Raw genomic sequence first — 21500 nt, 5'->3', positions numbered from 1 at the left:
TACATCCTGTGTGTCCATATACTTTTCCCCCTCACTCCCCATCCTGCCAATTTGCTCCTCATACTATGCCACTCTTTGTTCTGTGTCCTCAAAATTTATTTCCAGTTCGCTCCACACCCTCTCTCTCCCCATACATCACCCCTCATCCTCTCTCTCTCCATACATCACCCCTCATCCTATCTCTTCCCATACATCACCACTCATCCTCTCTTTCCCCATACATCACCCCTCATCCTGTCTCTCCCCATACATCACCCCTCATCCTCTCTCTCACCATACATCACCCACATCCTGTCTCTCCCCATACATCAACCCACATACTCTCCTCATGCATCACCCCTCATCCTCTCTCTCTCCATGCATCACCCCTCATCCTTTTTCCCCCATGCAACACCCCTCATCCTCTGTCCCCCCACGCATCACCCCTCATCCTCTGTCCCCCCACGCTTCACCCCTCCATCCTCTGTCCCCCCACGCATCACCCCTCATCCTTTGTCCCCCCACGCATCACCCCTCATACTCTTCCCCCCACGCATCACCCCTCATCCTCTGTCCCCCCACGCATCACCCCTCATCCTCTGTCCCCCCACGCATCCCCCCTCATCCTCTGTCCCCCCACGCATCCCCCTCATCCTCTGTCCCCCCACGCATCCCCCCTCATCCTGTCCCCCCCACGCATCCCCCCTCATCCTGTCCCCCCCACACATACCGCCTCATCATCTCCCCCAACGCACCACCCCTCATCCTCTCTCCCCTCAAGCACCACCCCTTACCCTCTCCCCATGCATCACCCCTCATCCTCTCTCCCCCCCCACGCATCACCCCTCATCCTCTGTTCCCCCACGCATCACCCCTCATTCTCTGACCCCCCCATACATCACCCTTTATCCTCTCCCCCATGCACCACCCCTCATCCTCTCTGCCCCCACGCATCACCCCTCATCCTCTCTGCCCCCACGCATCACCCCTCATCCTCTGTTCCCCCACGCATCACCCCTCATTCTCTGTCCCCCCATACATCATCCTTTATCCTCTCCCCCCACGCACCACCCCTCATCCTCTCTCCCCATGCATCACTCCTCATCCTGTCTCTCCACATGCATGAGCCCTTATCCACTCTCTCCCCATACTGTGCCCAAAGAAATTTCTCCCTCCCCATCCTCTCTTCCGACCATACTCTGTCCACAGATAGTATGGTGGAGAGAGGGTGGAGGAGGGACCTGTTTCCATAGATACCCCCTTCTCACCACATACTGTTTCTCTTCCGTGTCTTCAGCTCCACTGGAGCACTTTTCAGCATCTCTGCCGCCTCCGCGCTGCGGCCCTGACTTCCGGGTCAGCAGTGTGATCAGCTGACCTGGTCACATGACAACCGTCGCTCTGACCCGGAAGTCAGCACCAGCGTTAATCAATTATCCTCGCGTCTGACTGACAGACACAAAAGACAATTGAGCAGTGGGAGCCGCGCGCTGAAGATTCTATGAGTGCGGCTGTCAGCGCACTCATAGAATCTGCAGCCGAGCTCAGAGAATAACCGTTTCCCACTACAGGGCGGCAAACGCAGCCCCCGGGCAGACTTTACACTGTCGCATTAGGCATCGCGACAGCGCCCCCCTCACAGTTGCGCCCAGGGTAGATGCAGCGCCAGCACCACCCCCTTCCTAGATACTGGGTATGCAGCGGCATACCCGGTATCTGCAGCACACGTGGCTAATTTGCATGTGATGCAAATTAGCCACGTGTATAGTGGCAAAAGAACACTGCCGGTTCCCATGCTGCGGCTGTGACTGGGGGGCCCGGTGAAGAGGGGTGGGGGCCCGGCTGGCCCGGGGCTTAATAAAGCTATGTAATTGTCCCTGGCTCAGCCGAACCCCCTCTCTTCACCGGGCCCCCTACACCAGTCTCACTAGTAATGCCCTGATGGCGGCCCTGACGGTACATAGCACTGGGACTAATAGGAACTTTTACTAGTTCATTCAAAGCAGCTCTGCTCTTCTTAGAGTAGAGGAACACCATAGCAGATAGCCAAGGTAAAATAGAAGTTACGGGGCACTCAGCCTTCAGTCCAAAAATGTATTTTCACATCAGGATACAAAATTGAATGAATCCATGTTATAGCGAGTGAGGGGGAGCGTTGAGGGAGAGCTCTTCAGACAATGGCCGTCTCATGTGGACCCATAGAAGCGCCTGGTCGGCGTGAAACAGCTGTCGTCTGAAGAGCTCTCCCTCACCGCTCCCCCTCCCTCACTATAACATGGATTCATTCATTGTTGTATCCGGATGTGAAAATACATTTTTGGACTGAAGGCTGAGTGGTTCTATTTTACCTTGGAAATTGCTCTTGCAGCTGGGACTACACACGGAGTAAAGCACTGCCGTCCTATAATTTACGGACCCCACGAGGATTCCTGTGAGTACACCTCCTGTTTGCAGTGTGGTGCCGCCATTTTGTGCATTTCTTGCTCCTTTTGTTTGGTTGACCATAGCAGATAGCCTCCACCTGTTTTTGAGCTTTGCGTAGGTCGAGGAGTAAGGATAAGTACACTTTGAGTGACATCTGATGGCCATTATTACAGCTTCCAGATGGGTCCCCAGGAATCCAGGGGTCCTGAATAACAGATTTACATACCTTCCCACTGGGAAAGCTTTCATTAAATCTGTACTAGTTGTCAGATTTCTGTAACAAAAGCACAGATATAACTAATGACATTTACATATATATAGCCTATGGTATGCTATACTTTGCTGATAAAATGTATAAAAACTGAACATGCAGCTTCATGGCACAAACACACTCCGCAAAATGAGCAGCGGCTACAAAGGGCTCTGACAACCAACAAGTATAAGTCACCGGAGCATAAATATTGAAAACTGCGAAGAAGTCACGTACGGCAGGGGCTGCAGCTTCCTGCGGTTTGTGTCATTAGTGGCCGACCTCATTTAAAAGTGATGGGTAAAACCCTGTCACCTGCAGAACGGATACGACACATTAAAACGCAGAACATCCAGTGACTATGTCGACTCCAAAAGGCATCGCAATAAAAGCCTGAAAATTCACTTTTCCTCTTTGTTATCATAAAAGAGAAGCTTCAGACAAGTGTATTACAACGCAGCGAGTCGTATAAAGTTGTAAACAGCGAGAGGAGTGTTCCCGGCTACAAGAAAACACGAAGTTCTATAAAAAAATTTACAAGTCGTAGGTTTACTACCTGCCGTCACATCACAAACTTGAGTCGCTCAAAAACTATCAGCCCGGATAGCGCGTAGAAAAGCTTGTTACACAAACGGTACATAATATTACCGCTAGCAATAGACGGATTGGGGCACTGTTCTATAAAACTTCATTTTCTGCAAATAATCAATACAATATATCACATAGATAAAGCGTTTGTGGTATATTATGTAATCACAATAGTCACAGCCAATACAGTCAGAAAACATATGTATAATACAAAGGAACCAGTAAGAAAGAATCTCCCTCACATGGTCACAGGTCAAAATAAACAGCACACAAATTAAAAAATATATACAGTGGGGAAAAAAGTATTTATTCAGCCGCCAATTGTGCAAGTAATTCCACTTAAAAAGAGGAGAGAGGCCTGTAATTGACACCATAGGTAGACCAGAACTATATGAGAGACAAAATGAGAAAACAAAATCTAGAAAATCACCGCGTCTGATTTTACAAGATTTTTTTTGCAAATTATTGTGGAAAATAAGTATTTGGTCAATAACAGAAATTCATCTCAATATTTTGTTATATATCCTTTGTTGGCAATGACAGAGGGCAAACGTTTTCTGTAAGTCTTCACAAGGTTGGCACACACTGTTGGTGGTATGTTGGCCCATTCCTCCATGCAGATCTCCTCTAGAGCAGTGATGTTTTGGGCCTGTTGTTGGGCATCATGGACTTTCAAATCCCTCCAAAGATTTTCTATGGGGTTGAGATCTGGAGACTGGCTAGGCCACTCCAGGACCTTTATATACTTCCCACGAAGCCATTCCTTCGTTGCCTTAGCGGTGTGCTTGGGATCATTATCATGCTGAAAGACCCAGACATGTTTCAACTTCAATGCCTTTCCTGATGGAAGGAGGTTTTCACTCAAAATCTCACAATACCTGGCCCCATTCATTCTTTCATGTACACGGATCTGTCGTCCTGGTCCCTTTGCAGAGAAACAGCCCCAAAGCATGATGTTGCCACCCCCATGCTTCAAAGTAGGTATGGTGTTCTTTGGATGCAATTCAGCATTGTCTCCTCCAAACACGACGAGTTGGGTTTCTACCAAACAGTTCTAGTTTGGTTTCATGAGACCATACAACATTTTTAAAATACTATTCTGGATAATCCAAACGCTCTCTAGCAAAATTCAGACATGTACTGGCTTAAGCAGGGGAACACGGCTGGCACTGCAGGATCTGAGTCCCTTTTAGGGTAGTGTGCTACTGATGGTAGCCTTTGTTATGGTGGTCAGAGCTCTATGCAGGTCATTCACTAGGTCCCCCCGTGTGGTTCTGGGATTTTGCTCACTGTTCTTGTGATCATTTTGACCCCATGGGGTGAGAGCTTACATGGAGCCCCAGATTGAGGGAGATTATCAGTGGTCTTGTATGTCTTCCATTTTCGTATTATTGCTCCCACAGTTCATTTCATCACACCAAGCTGCTTGCCTATTGCAGATTTAGTCTTCCCAACCTGGTGCAGGGCTAGAATTTTGTTTCTGGTGTCCTTCCACAGCTCTTTGGTCTTCACCATAGTGGAGTTTGGAGTGTGACTGTTTGAGGTTTTGGACAGGTGTCTTTTATACTGATAAGTTCAAACAGGTGCCATTACTACAGGTAATGAGTGGAGGACAGAGGAGCCTCTTAAAGAAGAAGTTACAGGTCTGTGAGAGCCAACAATTTTGCATGTTTTTAGGTGACTAAAGAAGGGAATTTTGTTACTTACCGTAAATTCCTTTTCTTCTAGCTCTTATTGGGAGACCCAGACGATTGGGTGTATAGCACTGCCTCCGGAGGCCACACAAAGCAATTACACTAAAAAGTGTAAGGCCCCTCCCCTTCTGGCTATACACCCCCAGTGGGATCACTGGCTCACCAGTTTTAGTGCAAAAGCAAGAAGGAGGAAAGCCAATAACTGGTTTAAACAAATTCTCTCCGAGTAACATCGGAGAACTGAAAAACCGTTCAACATGAACAACATGTGTACCCGCAAACAAACCAACAATCCCGAAGGACAACAGGGCGGGTGCTGGGTCTCCCAATAAGAGCTAGAAGAAAAGGAATTTACGGTAAGTAACAAAATTCCCTTCTTCTTCGTCGCTCTATTGGGAGACCCAGACGATTGGGACGTCCAAAAGCTGTCCCTGGGTGGGTAAAGAAATACCTCATGTTAGAGCTGCAAGACAGCCCTCCCCTACGGGGAGGCAACTGCCGCCTGCAGGACTCTTCTACCTAGGCTGGCGTCCGCCGAAGCATAGGTATGCACCTGATAATGTTTGGTGAAAGTGTGCAGACTCGACCAGGTAGCTGCCTGGCACACCTGTTGAGCCGTAGCCTGGTGTCGTAATGCCCAGGATGCACCCACGGCTCTGGTAGAATGGGCCTTCAGCCCTGATGGAACCGGAAGCCCAGCAGAACGGTAGGCTTCAAGAATCGGTTCTTTGATCCATCGAGCCAGGGTGGCTTTAGAAGCCTGCGACCCTTTGAGCTTACCAGCGACAAGGACAAAGAGTGCATCCGAACGGCGCAAGGGCGCCGTGCGGGAAATGTAGATTCTGAGTGCTCTCACCAGATCTAACAAATGTAAATCCTTCTCATACCGATGAACTGCATGAGGACAAAACGAAGGCAAAGAGATATCCTGATTAAGATGAAAAGAGGATACCACCTTCGGGAGAAACTCCTGAATAGGACGCAGCACAACCTTGTCCTGGTGGAAGACCAGGAAGGGAGCCTTGGATGATAGTGCTGCCAGCTCAGACACTCTCCGAAGAGATGTGATCGCTACCAGAAAAGCCACTTTCTGTGATAGTCTAGAAAGTGAAACCTCCTTCAGAGGCTCGAAGGGCGGCTTCTGGAGGGCAACTAGTACCCTGTTCAGATCCCATGGATCTAACGGCCGCTTGTACGGGGGTACGATATGGCAAACCCCCTGTAGGAACGTGCGCACCTTAGGAAGGCGTGCCAAACGCCTCTGAAAAAAGACGGATAGCGCCGAGACCTGACCTTTAAGGGAGCCGAGCGACAAACCTTTTTCTAACCCAGATTGCAGGAAAGAAAGAAAGGTAGGCAATGCAAATGGCCAGGGAGACACTCCCTGAGCAGAGCACCAGGATAAAAATATCCTCCACGTTCTGTGGTAGATCTTAGCGGACGTGGGCTTCCTAGCCTGTCTCATGGTGGCAACGACCCCTTGGGACAATCCTGAAGACGCTAGGATCCAGGACTCAATGGCCACACAGTCAGGTTCAGGGCCGCAGAATTCCGATGGAAAAACGGCCCTTGGGACAGTAAGTCTGGTCGGTGTGGGAGTGCCCACGGTTGGCCGACCGTGAGCTGCCACAGATCCGGATACCACGCCCTCCTCGGCCAGTCTGGGGCGACAAGTATGACGCGGCTGCAATCGGATCTGATCTTGCGTAGCACTCTGGGCAAGAGTGCCAGAGGTGGAAACACATAAGGGAGCCGGAACTGCGACCAATCTTGCACTAGGGCGTCTGCCGCCAGCGCTCTTTGATCGCGAGACCGTGCCATGAAGGTTGGGACCTTGTTGTTGTGCCGTGACACCATTAGGTCGACGTCCGGCACCCCCCAGCGGCGACAGATTTCCTGAAACACGTCTGGGTGAAGGGACCATTCCCCTGCGTCCATGCCCTGGCGACTGAGGAAGTCTGCTTCCCAGTTTTCTACGCCGGGGATGTGAACCGCGGATATGGTGGAGACTGTGGCTTCCACCCACATCAGAATCCGCCGGACTTCCTGGAAGGCTTGCCGACTGCGTGTCCCCCCTTGGTGGTTGATGTATGCCACCGCTGTGGAGTTGTCCGACTGAATTCGGATCTGCCTTCCTTCCAGCCACTGCTGGAAGGCTAGTAGGGCAAGATACACTGCTCTGATTTCCAGAACATTGATCTGAAGGGTGGACTCCTGCTGAGACCACGTACCCTGAGCCCTGTGGTGGAGAAAGACTGCTCCCCACCCTGACAGACTCGCATCTGTCGTGACCACCGCCCAAGACGGTGGTAGGAAGGATCTTCCCTGTGATAATGAGGTGGGAAGAAGCCACCACTGCAGAGAGTCTTTGGCCGTCTGGGAAAGGGAGACTTTCCTGTCCAGGGATGTTGACTTCCCGTCCCATTGGCGGAGAATGTCCCATTGAAGTGGACGCAGATGAAACTGCGCAAACGGAACCGCCTCTATTGCCGCCACCATCTTCCCGAGGAAGTGCATGAGGCGTCTTAAGGAGTGCGGCTGACTTTGAAGGAGAGCCTGCACCCCAGTCTGTAGAGACCGCTGCTTGTCCAGCGGAAGCTTCACTATCGCTGATAGAGTATGAAACTCCATGCCAAGATACGTTAGTGATTGGGTCGGTGACAGATTTGACTTTGGGAAGTTGATGATCCACCCGAACGCCTGGAGAGTCTCCAGTGCAACATTCAGGCTGAGTTGGCATGCCTCTTGAGAGGGTGCCTTGACCAGTAGATCGTCCAAGTAAGGGATCACAGTGTGTCCGTGAGAGTGCAAGACTGCTACCACTGCCGCCATGATCTTGGTGAACACCCGAGGAGCTGTCGCCAGACCAAATGGCAGAGCTACGAACTGAAGATGGTCGTCTCCTATCACGAAGCGTAGAAAGCATTGGTGCTCTGTAGCAATCGGCACGTGGAGATAAGCATCTTTGATGTCTATTGATGCTAGGAAATCTCCTTGAGACATTGAGGCAATGACTGAGCGGAGGGATTCCATCCGGAACCGCCTGGCGTTCACATGCTTGTTGAGCAGTTTTAGGTCCAGAACAGGACGGAAGGAGCCGTCCTTTTTTGGAACCACAAAGAGATTGGAGTAAAATCCTCGCCCCCGTTCGTGAGGGGGGACAGGGATCACGACTCCTTCTGCTCTTAGAGAGTCCACCGCCTGCAGCAGGGCATCTGCTCGGTTGGGGTGTGGGGAGGTTCTGAAGAACCGAAGTGGAGGCCGAGAACTGAACTCGATTCTGTACCCGCGAGACAGAATGTCTGTTACCCACCAGTCTTTGACCTGTGACAGCCAAATGTCGCAAAAGCGGGAGAGCCTGCCACCGACTGAGGATGCGGAGGGAGGAGGCCGAAAGTCATGAGGTAGTCGCTTTGGAAGCGGTTCCTCCATTTGTTTTCCTGGGGCGTGAGTGAGCCCGCCAGGAATCTGAGCTCCCTTGTTCTTTCTGAGTCCTTTTGGACGAGGAGAATTGGGCCTTGCCCGAGCCTCGAAAGGACCGAAACCTCGACTGCCACTTTTTCTGTTGAGGTTTACTTGCTCTGGGCTGTGGTAAGGAAGAGTCCTTACCCTTGGACTGTTTTATGATTTCAGCCAATGGCTCACCAAACAGTCTGTCTCTAGATAATGGCAAGCTGGTTAAGCATTTTTTGGAACCAGCATCTGCTTTCCAGTCCTTTAACCACAAGGCTCTGCGCAAAACCACAGAATTGGCGGACGCCATAGCGGTACGGCTCGTAGATTCTAGGACAGCATTGATAGCATAGGTCGCAAACGCAGACATTTGCGAAGTTAGGGACGCCACTTGCGGCACTGCTGGATGTATGAAAGCATCCACCTGTGCTAAACCAGCTGAAATAGCTTGGAGTGCCCACACGGCCGCGAATGCTGGAGCAAACGACGCGCCGATAGATTCATAGACAGATTTCAACCAAAGGTCCATCTGTCTGTCGTTGGCATCTTTAAGTGAAGCGCCATCCTCTACTGCGACTATGGATCTAGCCGCAAGCTTGGAAATTGGGGGATCCACCTTTGGACACTGGGTCCAGCGTTTGGCCACCTCAGAGGGAAAAGGATAACGGGTATCCTTAGAACGTTTAGAGAAACGCTTGTCTGGATGAGCGTCGTGTTTCTGGATCGATTCTCTGAAGTCAGAGTGGTCCAAAAAAGCACTTAATTTACGCTTGGGATATAGGAAATGGAACTTCTCCTGCTGTGCAGCTGCCTCCTCTGCAGAAGGGGCTGGGGGAGAAATATCCAACAGCCTATTAATTGCCGATATAAGGTCATTAACCATGGCGTCACCATCAGGGGCATCCAGATTGAGAGGGGCCTCAGGATTAGAATCCTGGTCACCGTCCTCAGTCTCATCACAGAGAGACTCTTGTCGCTGAGACCCTGAACAGTGTGAAGACGTGGAGGGTCTTTCCCAGCGAGCTCGCTTAGGCTGCCTGGGACTGTCATCTGAGTCAGAGACTTCAGCCTGTGATGCTTGAGACCCCCCTGAAGTACGGATTAGTTCCAACTGAGGGGGACCGGAGAGCATAGACACAGCAGTGTCCATGGTCTGGGCAACTGGCCTGGACTGCAAGGTCTCCAGGATTTTTGCCATAGTCACAGACATTTTATCAGCAAAAACTGCAAAGTCTGTCCCCGTCACCGGGGCAGGGTTCACAGGCGCCTCTGCCTGGGCTACCACCACAATAGGCTCTGGCTGACGAAGTGCCACTGGGACTGAACATTGCACACAATGAGAGTCGTTGGAGCCTGCTGGTAGATTAGCCCCACATGCAGTACAAACAGTGTACACAGCCTGTGCCTTGGCACCCTTGCGTTTTGCAGATGACATGTTGCTGCCTCCTCAGAGCAGTACAGGGTGTCCAGCCAAGAAGCGACCTTACAGTGCACTATATAAATATATATGGTACTAAGAAAAAAGTACACTAATATAACACTGAGGCACTAGAGGGGCCAGCACTACTGTGCTGCTTACCGCCCGCTTAGGAGCGGTGTGTGGACGCCAGAAATCCCTCTAGTCTGGGTCTCCCAGAGCCTGCTGCCTTTCCCCAGCCAGACCGCATGTGTAATGGCTGCCGGCGTCCTTGTGGAGAGGGGGGGCTGGCCCTGGGCGTACACCGACGAAGAGCGGGAAGTCTGCTTCCCCCTGTGCCTAGTGAGAGGGCTGGAGCATGTAAATAAAGCTCCAGCCCTCGGCGCTGTTAATTGAGCAGCGTCTCTCCCCTACCCTGATTGACAGGGTGGGGGCGGGAACGAAGCGGCACTAGGCCGCAGAAGCCGGGGGCTAAAGTTAGAAGCGCCGCCGCCGTAAAAGCGCGGTCGGCGCAAAGTCCCCGGCGCACTACAAGTCGCAGCTGCGCCGCCGCTCCAGGAGCGGTCGGCGCAGTAGTTCCCAACATGAAACGTCACTCAGCAAAGCTGCAGTGACCTAACCCCGGCGCACAGCGCTACTGTCCCCGGCGCACTATAACGCTCAGCAAGCCTGAGAGTGTCCGTGCCTGCCGGGGACACAGAGTACCTGAAAGTTGCAGGGCCTTGTCCCTGAACGGCACTCCCGCTCCAAATCCAGCAGGTTCTATGGGTCTGTGGATGGAGCCCGGCCCCAGGGCTTGGGGGCCGGCAAGATCCCACTTCCACAGAGCCCTCCAGGGGATGTGGAAGGAAAACAGCATGTGGGCTCCAGCCTCTGTACCAGCAATAGGTACCTCAACCTTACAAGCACCACCGCGGGTGAGAAGGGAGCATGCTGGGGGCCCCATATGGGCCCTCTTTTCTTCCATCCGATATAGCCAGCAGCTACTTCTGACTACAAACAGTGGAGCTATGCGTGGATGTCTGACCTCCTTCGCACAAAGCAGAAAACTGGTGAGCCAGTGATCCCACTGGGGGTGTATAGCCAGAAGGGGAGGGGCCTTACACTTTTTAGTGTAATTGCTTTGTGTGGCCTCCGGAGGCAGTGCTATACACCCAATCGTCTGGGTCTCCCAATAGAGCGACGAAGAAATACTTATTTTCCACCATAATTTTAAAAAAATAAAAAAAAATCTTGCCAAATCAGACAAAGTGTTTTCTGGATTTGATTTCTTATTTTGTCTCTCATAGTTGTTGTCTACCTATGATGTCAATTACAGGCCTCTCATCTTTTTAAGTGGGAGAACTTGCACAATAGCTGGCTGACTAAATACTTTTTCCCCACTGTATATATTTTTAAAATTAATACTATGTTATATCACAGTACACATCTCACCTCTATATGACCTGAGGTTATACAAATACCATGGGACAGTCTCCACAATCCCCCTGCAGAGGAGAGGTAACCAGCTTATGGTCAAGGGGTAGCGAAACCAGACCCAAGGCGATCAGGTGAACATAGGGTCAACATTCAATTAAAGGAAATCTGAGAGCAGCATAATGTAGGCAAAAAGAGCCAGAATCCAGCGATGTAACACTTAGATTACTGGCTGCAGCTGTTCTGACACCATGAGACTTTTTAGATTTATGTTGCAGAGCTGAGAGAGCTGTCCTGCCCAGTCCAGACTCTCAATAGAGATTGATAGTGAGGTGTAAATCTGATCGGGCGTGCCGCCGGACTGCCTTGCACGAGACAATGTAGTCCCAGAAATTAAGTCCTGCTGCTTAAAGGAAACCTGTCACCAGTTTATTCATTTAGAACACCATCTTACTCAGCCTCTGTGCTGCATTCTAAAATGTTGTATACCATGTCCGGATCCTCCTGTATATCACTTAGAAAAAAAAACACGTTTGAATAGCTCTCCCATGCGGTACACAAATTTGACCGGTTTGGTACGACATACGTCATTGCATTGGCTCCTGTCCCGCCTCTCACTGCTAATCACCGTCCCCTCAATGTGATTGATGTGGATGATACATTCAGCATCATCCACACAGTTGAATTAAATCTCGTGCCTGTGCAGGGGCATCACGGTTCGTGCATGTGCACTTTGTTCTGCCCTGCTGCAGGCAGAGAATGAAACTTAACTGTGCATGCTTCGGAACATGCGTTGGAACTCCTCTTCCGCTATTTCCGGTGGCAGGTGATAAAGTTATATGGGCAAAATGGTTCCAGTTAGCAGGAGCCGGAAAGACATGTTCCAAGGCATGTGCAGTTAAGTTTCAGGCTCTGCCCACAGCAGGGAAAAGCAAACTGCGCTGCAAGAATCGGGATGTCCCTGCGCAGGCGGAGATTTAATTTGGCAATGTGGATGACGCAGGACGTGTCAGCCACATCAATCACATAGGAAGGATGGCAATTCACAGTGGAGAGGAGGGACAGTACCCACTGCAATGACGCCCATCGGACTGGACTGGTCAGATTTGTATACAGCACGGGAGCTATTCAAAAGGTTTTTATTGGGGGGATATCCAGGGCGTCAGGACATAATATACAATTTTAGAATGCAACAGAGGCTGAGCAAGGCAGTGGTATTAGCTCATACACAAAAAACTGGAGACACGTTCCCTTTAAACAAAGAAAATCGATTGGACATTGACAAAACAGGCATCCCTGAGTTCTCTGTGTTAACCCTTGCAGCATGCTGTCTTCAGATAATATTCCTTTAAGTCTAAAATGCTAATGACTAAAATTTTCCCCTCATGATTTAGGTGAAGTTCCAATCACAAAGAGAACACACAGTGGCATTGATATTCTTCAACTAAATATTTCTGCATAGACCGAAGTGTTTAGCAAAAACCTACGTCTTACCTTGGTTGAGCGGAGTTGACTCAAGGATCTGTCCTCCGTTTACTGAGCACTGGGCTCCATTCAGGGGTATTAAGGTCACTCTGCCATTAAGGTTTTCAAAGATACAATGTTCACTTTCCAGATCGAGACCGTGCAGGACTGTAATTCACATAGAAAGAATTATTGATATTATCATAAAATATTCAAAAAGCTTCTCCTGTAAAGGGCATGGTCACCTTTGGGACATTCTTCTTCCTTTACATAAATACGTGCATTTCTAGCTAACACAATTTTTGCAAATGGGTTTCCATAAAGCATTTGCCTTCTGTGAGGCTTGTGTTGAACTATAACTGACAGCAGAGTGAGTTAACTGAAAATCCAAAAGTGAGCTCATCCTGATAGGATTATAACACTTATTTTACAAAAACAGTAAGAAAAAAAATAGGAGGTCAGTTAAGCTGTTCGTGGTGAAGGTGCCATCAAATTGATATTTCTATCCTTTCTCTACAATCAGAGCAAATACTCAGAATCTTTAAGAATAGAATTCTATATTGCAAACTTTCTTAATATAAGACTGACATACATAAATACGGTGGAGTGAAAAACTGTTTGCCCCTTTCCGGATTTCTTGTTATTTTGCATATTTGTCACAATTATAGGTTTCAGAATACTAAACTAATTTATGTATGAGACAAAGATAATACAAGTAACCACAAAATGTTGTTTCTAAATGAAGGTCTTCATTATTAAGAGAAAAAAAAATGTGGTATGACCTTAAAGATGGTTTATGCTTGGAAACTATCCAAAGTGGCTGAATTACAACAATTCTGCAAAGATGAGTGGGCTAAAATTCCTCAAGAGCGTGGAAAAAAAACCTCATTGCTAGTGATGGGTGGACCCGGACTGTAGAAGTCCGGATCCATGGTTTCAAACGTGCTCGAATGCCAGGCCCTGAATTCTCAGGGAATTCCGGCTAATGATTCAGATCCAGCACTTGGGAAATTAAAAAAAAATAAATAAAAAGGAAAAATAAAGAAAATAAGAATAAAGCAAGGGTTTCATACTTGCCAAGTCTCTGGCGCGGCTGTAACTGCCCCTGCAGCCTCTCCTTCACTTCCTGGGACACTCATCATTGCTTATCCGTGTGCACGGCTTTCCATATGCGACATTCCCAGAATTTTACCAGGCTCTTTCCGATTGTCTGATACGGTAGCAACCGGGGTAATAAAGGGTTAATCACAGCTCACAGCTGCCACTAAGCCCTAGATTTGTAATGGGAAGAGTAAGGGAGGGTCTCAGATGCCTCCCAATACTAATCTAGAACTTAGTGGTAGCTGTGAGCTGACATTTACCCCTTACTATCCCGATTACCACCACACCAAGGTAATCGGGAAGAGGTGGGGTAAAGTACTGGGACTGTCACATCTAATGGATGTGACAATCCCAGGTGGCTATAGGCTGCTATTTCTATGCTGGGGGGTGGCCCAATAAGCGTGGGTCTCCCCAGCCTGAGAATAGCAGCCCCCAGCTGTCTGGCTTTATCTTGGCTGGGTATCAAAATTGTGGGGGGGGGGGAACCTCATGATGTTTTTTTTCCCATTATTTATTTAAATAATTTAAAAAAGAAAAAAGCCGCATGCAGTTCCTCCTATTTTGATACACTGCCAAGATAAGCCTGTAGCCGTAGGCTTGATCTGTGCTGAGCATCATAATACAGGGAAGCCCTAAGCCAAATGCATTATTTATTTTTATAACGTAATAGTTAGCCACAGACAGTGGGTGCTGTGACTGGTTGCAGTCAGATGCTGTCACAAAGGCTGGAAGGTGGAAGGAGGGGCATCTGGCTGCAACCAATCTCAGATGCCAGGACGGTCAGTGGGTGGGGAAAGCAGTGCATATGGATTAACAATAATGAGTGTCCCTGGAAGCAGATTGGAAGCAGTTACAGCTGCGCCAGAGCCTCGGCAAGTGCTTGCTCCTAACACCCTATCTCTTCTACCACCATTTTAAAAATCGTCCCAATAGACTTATATGGGGACCAGCTTCCAGCTAGATAACCGGGACCAATCCTGGGCTGGAACCATGATTTTTTTTTTTTTTTTTTAAACCTGGTTAAAAATGCCGATTCCGGTTATCTGCGAGTTCGCCCATCAGTACTCATTGCCAGTTATAGCAAATGCTTGATTGCAGTTGTTGATGCTAGGGGTGGTCCAATTAGTTATTAGATTTAGGGGCCAATCACTTTTTCACTTGGCGCCCTGTAGGTTTGGATTTCTATTTACCATTAATAAAAAAGACCCTCATTTACAAACTTCTTGTGTTTACTTGTATTATCTTTGTCTAATATTTCATTTTGTTTGGTGATCTGAAACATCTACGTGTGACAAACATAAAAAAGAACTAGAAATCAGGAAGTGGCAAACACTTTTTCACACTACTGTATATACAAAAAAATGCATAACCTAATTTTTCCTTTATAGGGAAAAAAAAATAGAAAATACTTTGAAAATGTGTTATCTTCGTGTTGTTTATTTATGGGACGACGGTATCAATTATTATTACAGCAACGGTGATAGCCAAAGGCCAAATCATTATGAGCTGCTAATAAAACAAGTTCTCAGACTGGTCCACGACTGTTCAGGCCTGCGGTTAGTAGCTGCAATAAATATTAATGTCCTTTGTGCCAAATACTTTTAATTACACTTAGACAATAGAATGTTTTAACAGTTCAGGTATTTAATAAGATTACCAATATCTTGTTCAGGTTCAGCATCCTCACGTCCAACGTACGTGCGTCCCTCCTAAAAGAAACAATGTATTAATTTGTGATAGATAGATAGATAGATAGATAGATAGATAGATAGATAGTTGGTAATTTAAAGGGAACCTTTCATAGGGAAAAGAAAAAAAATATTAACTTGCAAATATGGGATTAATGTGCAGGTCTGACGCCGCATTGAGAGCCCCGCTGCCAGGAGAAAATCAACTTTTTTCTTCCCACCAGCCTCAGGCTTTCAGTTATAGGGATGGGCTGGTGCTGTATCACTCACTGCTCTGTGCATAGTGAGTGGCGGCTGTAATCGACCCCCGGCACCGACTGACAGCTGGCTCAGCATTGTATCAGTACAGAGGCGGCTGTCAGTCAGTGCTCAGTATTTACTGAGCATTCAATGGAGCCGCACCAGCCAATCCCTATGACAAAGCCTGAGGCTGCCAGGAGGAATAAAGTTAATTTCCTCCCATCAGTGGGCCTCTCAGTGCAAAGACAGCAGTATTGTAAACTAAACGTTTGTACAATGCAGCATCTTGAAAATCCTGTGTCTATTCACAAATATGTAAATTATTCACAATACAATCTGCGTACATTATACAGATCATTTAGACTTGATGTCTTTCAGCTTGGAAGCTGCCACCATGTTAAATATGGAAATTAAAAAAAAAAAAAAAACTCGAGGTAAAACCGCAAAACTTTTAGAAGATTATATATAAACAAAAATAGACTTCAGGGAAAACATTGCTGGCTTTTTCATGAATTAAGGTGTTTTATGCTTCAAAAATGATACTTTAATGAATATATAAATAATCAGGTCAGTCCATCAGTCTTCTACAGTTGAAAAGCAGCTTTTCAACTGGAGAAGACTGACAGGTTTGGCCACATGCCCTTCCACCAGCAGCCCTATTGTGCGCCTTCCCTGCTTCATGTGGCTGATGCGTCCGATGTGATCCACACAACCTACCCCCATTGTACTCCTCTGCAGGTGCAATTTACTTTTCTCTGGCCTCGGGAGGCCAAAGAGTTGTACTGCGCATGCGCTGGCTTTACATATAGGTTACTAGCACTCTTTAGCCTTTTCCTGCACATGTGCCCTACAGTGCTTTGTGCTGCCCTCAGCAGAGCAGACATACAGGAGCATGATAGGGGAGAGTGTGTGACTGATAATAGGACTCGTCGTCATCCACTTGAAGCAGGGAAGGACAACAGCCATCGAAAATAAGAAGGCGGTGCCAGAGCAAGACCAGAGACGCCCATTGGACTGGACCGCTGCAAACCAGAATGCTGCAACGGACCTCTGAAAGAGGCTGGCCCTATTTTATATGGGGAAAACCTAGAGACATGTTAATTTTAATGGAAAGGACAGGTGTGCAGTCTATGACGAAGGTGAGAGTAACAAGTGCAGGAGAACTTATAATTCTTCTATATTATTTTTCTTCATAAGACAAAAAGTATGAAGCAGCACTCGCCACTGCTTACACCAATATTAATTATTCATTGTGCATGGCCATAAGATTGAGCAAAGAGACATGACCCATGAGGCAACAGCTGTTTCACTGAGGGTCAGATGAAGCATTACATGCAAAACAATTTTCCATCTTATGACCATTCATGATCAATAAATAATATTTGATTTGTCGGTAGCGAGTGCCAATTTTTATTTTTGCCTTATTGAAGAGAATTGACTATGCAACTGTAGTAGAAGTTGACCACCATCATGTCTGACAACAATCTCGGCCATTGAAAAGTGAATAAGTAGTGTCAGTGTTTCCTTAGTGAACTACACACACACACACACACACACACACACACACACATACATACATACATACATACATACATACATACACACATACATACATATATACACACACACACCGCTATCTATATCGCTATCTATCTATATCTATATCGCTCTCTCTCTGTATATATATTCGCTAAATCTCTCTATCGCTAAATCTCTATCCCTATCGCTAAAATCTCAATCGCTAAAATCTCTCTCGATATATATAATATATATTAGTAAATTTGGTAAATGACCCAAAATTGAGTCCTGAAAACATTAAAATTAAGATAAAGTAATCATTACTTAATCATTAAATCTGATGAGAACATTCCAAATTCAATTTTTTCGAACAGCTACAATATGGATTGTGGGGCTCTGTTTGTTGGGGAAACTATTAAGCAGAGAATATTTTAAAATTGAAAATATTAAGAAATAGCATCGCTTTAAAATTGAGATGCAAAGTTCCTTCAAAACTCGAGGAGGAATGAGGAAAGCATTTAATACACGGCAGATCAACTTTAAAGGAACTTTGTCAGTAAAAATAAACCAGTGATATTGAAATAGGCAACCTTAAGCTATGTACAGTACTGGAAAGTGTGCTTCATTCGGCATACATTTGCGAAATAAGTTGTTTTTTTCCCCCCTTGATTCCCCTGCAGCAATACATTGCTATAGCTGAGTAGCTGCATCTTCCTTCACTAACAAAGAGCTGGGAGAGTTCCGATTATTAAGATCGCACCTCAAGCTAAATGCGCCGGCACGTAAGAAACCTCAGATAAGGATGCACATTGTTATATACAATGCTGGGGAAAGAAAAAAAAAATCTCATCTATATTAATACATTCCATTTTCTTCCTCCTTACCCATTACACATTTCAAGTAATAGGACAAAATTTATATATTAAATAGCAAAATAAATTGGAGAATTTCAAATAAAAATTGCTATATTTAATTTATAGAGTTCTACTGATTTATTGATCCGAATGAGTCTGCTTGCTGAGGAATATTCTCTGCCTCTCGTCCGGCTGAGACCTCGAACTTACTGGGCTACATTTTGTAGATGTGGGTGATACTACGGTAGAAAATGCCTTGCTGCCGGGAGTTTCCAGAGGTCTGCACTCTGAATTATTAAGTTCACTGTCTGCCCTAAACATAAGAGAATAGATAAAAATCACTTAAACTCAATAAACGGAGATTTAATGACCTGAATGCCCAAAGCCTAAAAAGAGCCTTAAAATGTAATGGAAAATAGTGTCTCTTCATAAACTGGAGAGCTTCTAATATATCTCTAAGGGCTTGTTCACATGGAAAAGAAGGCCTTGTATGTCCTTGTGTGGGACTTTATATGGTGGTGTATAAAAAGATAATTTCTAACGGATTCTATTAAAAAATTATTGGGATATGAGCCAATAGACTCCGTATGGGTAGGTATAGTGTCCACAGAGACATGGGACGATGGGAATATCTCCATTCACACGGAACAAGTGCACACAATAGTCCTTCGTAAAGTACAATCTTAGTCAGAAGAAAGCTGCATTTATACCCATGTGTCTTAATGTGTGGTAACTTTAAAAACTAGCTGCCATGTGTGTACACGAGGAATAACATTTTCTGGCTTTTTATGACTTGTTTCTTACACGGTCAACAGTTTTTCCAATTTTCAGGCATGATTTCTAATTTTCATGTCATTCAGAGAACAGCTGATATGATGTCTCATACAAGGTAGAAAAAGAGGGGCACTCTGGCTCTTCAGTCTCTGTATGACACAGAAAACAGCAGCAGTATGGATGACATCATACAGGATTACCGAGGTCTGTGGCTGTGAGATCAGCATTTAAAGTGGTTCTCATGTTATGAAATTGGTATAGACAGCAAAAAAAATAATCAAGTTTGCAGTTGACTTGCTTTTTCCATCTACTGTCATTCTCCTGCTAGGAGAACTTATATTTTAAATTGTACACATGTGAGATAATACAAGCCCTTTTGTATTCTAAAGAAACTATCTTGTCTTATAACTGAATGATGTCATAGGGTTCAGCTTACACTGATGGGCGGGGAAGTTTCACATTTCTGCATACACTCCTGCGGCTCTAATTGGTGCATGGTAATTCCTTTGTGTGATGTACTATATAAGCTGGTCACATGATGTAATAAAACAGAAACTTTCAGTACACCACATTTGGTTGTGCTGCGTTGATTTCTCCCAGCGCTTGCAAAATAAATCTTATTAAATTTGGTGTTGCAATGGCATAGAAGTAGAATATTTCGCTCTCACACAGCTCGCTGCCAGATAACAGAGAGTAGTAGAATAGGGTGTCCAAGCCGCGCCAATGACTAGCCGATCATGAAGATGTAGATTAATGTTGCTTTTATTCAATGCACAGGTCAACTCGTTTCGGAAGACACCGCTCCCTTCCTCAGGACAGACTGGCAAGAAACATCAAAGCTGCTGTACAGGGAATCCTTACAGCATTATATACCCCACTGATGATGTCATGATCCACCCACTTTTAGAAAAAATCGGCGGGAATCTATACATTAAAAAAACCCAAATGACGTAGTATGTTATATTCACCAAGTTTCAGGATCAGATAACTTATAATCATTTTTCTCTATCCCAAGGACTGGAAGATAATGAATAAAAATGAAAATAAAAAGTAAAAATCGTGCAAAATGTGTGTGAAAATGCTTCTTTTTTTTTATAAATTAGAGTAAGAATTAAAAATATGTATATAGTGAGTATATGTAGGAAGTCCCAACCTTGCCTACAACACCATATAGTCCAGTGACATTAGATCAAAGTTGTCGGGTGATTCTCATATATGCGGCTGGTGCCACTGTAGAGTTATCGAATGTGTCAAATTCCAGAGGAATATTGAGAAAGTGAACATTGTGTAATAAATGTAGGGCAAAAAGACAGTTAGATGAAAGAATGACCGAGAAAAATAGAGATGAGAAAGAGCACCGAGAACGGGAAAAGAATCCAATTGTCTTATTAACCAAAAAGAAGTGTAACAGTATATTTTACTTATGCAGTTCTTTAAATGGTTAATGTGTATATATGTATTGTTTTTATATATGCCTTTTACAGTCTCTTCATATAATTAATTAATTTTTATCGTGTCAAATAACGCGATTTTTATTCTCTACAAAATCTCTACTTTTTAATGTTCCTATGTTTTAATGCTCCTGTTTTTTGCATTTTCACACACATTTTGTGATTTATGTATGGCTTATTGAAATAATACCGTGACCATTTAAAGGGAACATGTCACCACTTTTTCAGCCTATAAGCTGCGGCCACCACCACCGGGCTCTTATATACAGCATTCTAACAGAGCCCAGGCCGGGGGTATAACATAAAAAACACTTTATAATATTTACCTAACGGTCGTGCGGTGGGCCTTATGGACGTCTCCGTTGTCCGGTCCCAGCGCCACCTCTTTGTTCTCCTTCTCTAGCCGCGGTGCATGACGGGTCAGACGTCATACACACTTGCCGGCATTCATGTCCTAAGGAGGACAGATCAAAGTATTGTGGTGCGCCTGCGCAGGACCGGTGAGTGTGTATGACGTAGCCGCGTCATGCACAAAGGCTTCAGAAAAAAGACAAAGATGGCCAAAAGGGAAGGCGCCCGCACCGGACAACGGAGACGCCCATAAGGTCCACTGCATGACCATTCGGTAAGTATTAAAGTGTTTTTTATGTTATACCCACGGCCTGGGCACTTATATACAGCATGTTAGAATGCTGTATATAAGAACCCGGTGGTGGTGGCCGCAGCTTATAGGCCAAAAAAGTGGTGACAGGTTCCCTTTAAGTCTTTTACTCTACCTGCTCCATAAGCTGTCTATTTTTCATTCTTCGTTATTTAGCATGCCTTTAAATTTGGCTTAGGTCAACTAACATCAATGTTTGGACTGTAGCATACCCCTCCCAAAACACTTTTTAATATGAAACTCGAAAATAAATGGAATAGCTCTTCTATTAGATATTCCTACAGGGCCTTTATTGCATTAAACTGAAATTTGGATACTTGACAACTTCCCTGAAACATCCAGGAGTATTACAGAAAAAGTTAAAATATTCCAGAAGGATTTTCATATTTCCTGGGAACCATTGAAGGCTTTTGAAACCTCCAGCTAAGTAGAAAGTCTACAAATGGTCTGCACTCTGTATGTCCGATGCACGGAGTTTAGGAGCCTCATTGATGTATAACAATGCAAAGCATGGAAGAATTGCGGTCG

At 46.0% G+C, this 21500-nt stretch overlaps 1 protein-coding gene across 2 annotated transcripts in view; it reads right to left on the bottom strand.

Annotated features, from left to right (window-relative positions):
- The window catches only part of KIF16B (kinesin family member 16B), a 499368-nt gene that overhangs the window by 278721 nt on the left and 199147 nt on the right, over nt 1-21500 (bottom strand). For both annotated transcript variants that reach the window (XM_075339277.1, XM_075339278.1), the window contains exons 14-15: nt 15444-15495; nt 12716-12853 (exon numbers count right to left, since the gene is read on the bottom strand). In XM_075339277.1, the coding sequence (XP_075195392.1) occupies nt 12716-12853; nt 15444-15495 (190 nt within the window). The remainder of the gene's footprint in view (nt 1-12715; nt 12854-15443; nt 15496-21500) is intronic.

The sequence above is a fragment of the Anomaloglossus baeobatrachus genome, chromosome 3 (assembly GCF_048569485.1).
Source record: "Anomaloglossus baeobatrachus isolate aAnoBae1 chromosome 3, aAnoBae1.hap1, whole genome shotgun sequence".
NCBI classification, from domain to species: domain Eukaryota; kingdom Metazoa; phylum Chordata; class Amphibia; order Anura; family Aromobatidae; genus Anomaloglossus; species Anomaloglossus baeobatrachus.
The sequence above is the reverse complement of the archived record's forward strand: the minus strand, read 5'-3'. Positions and strand labels throughout refer to the sequence as shown.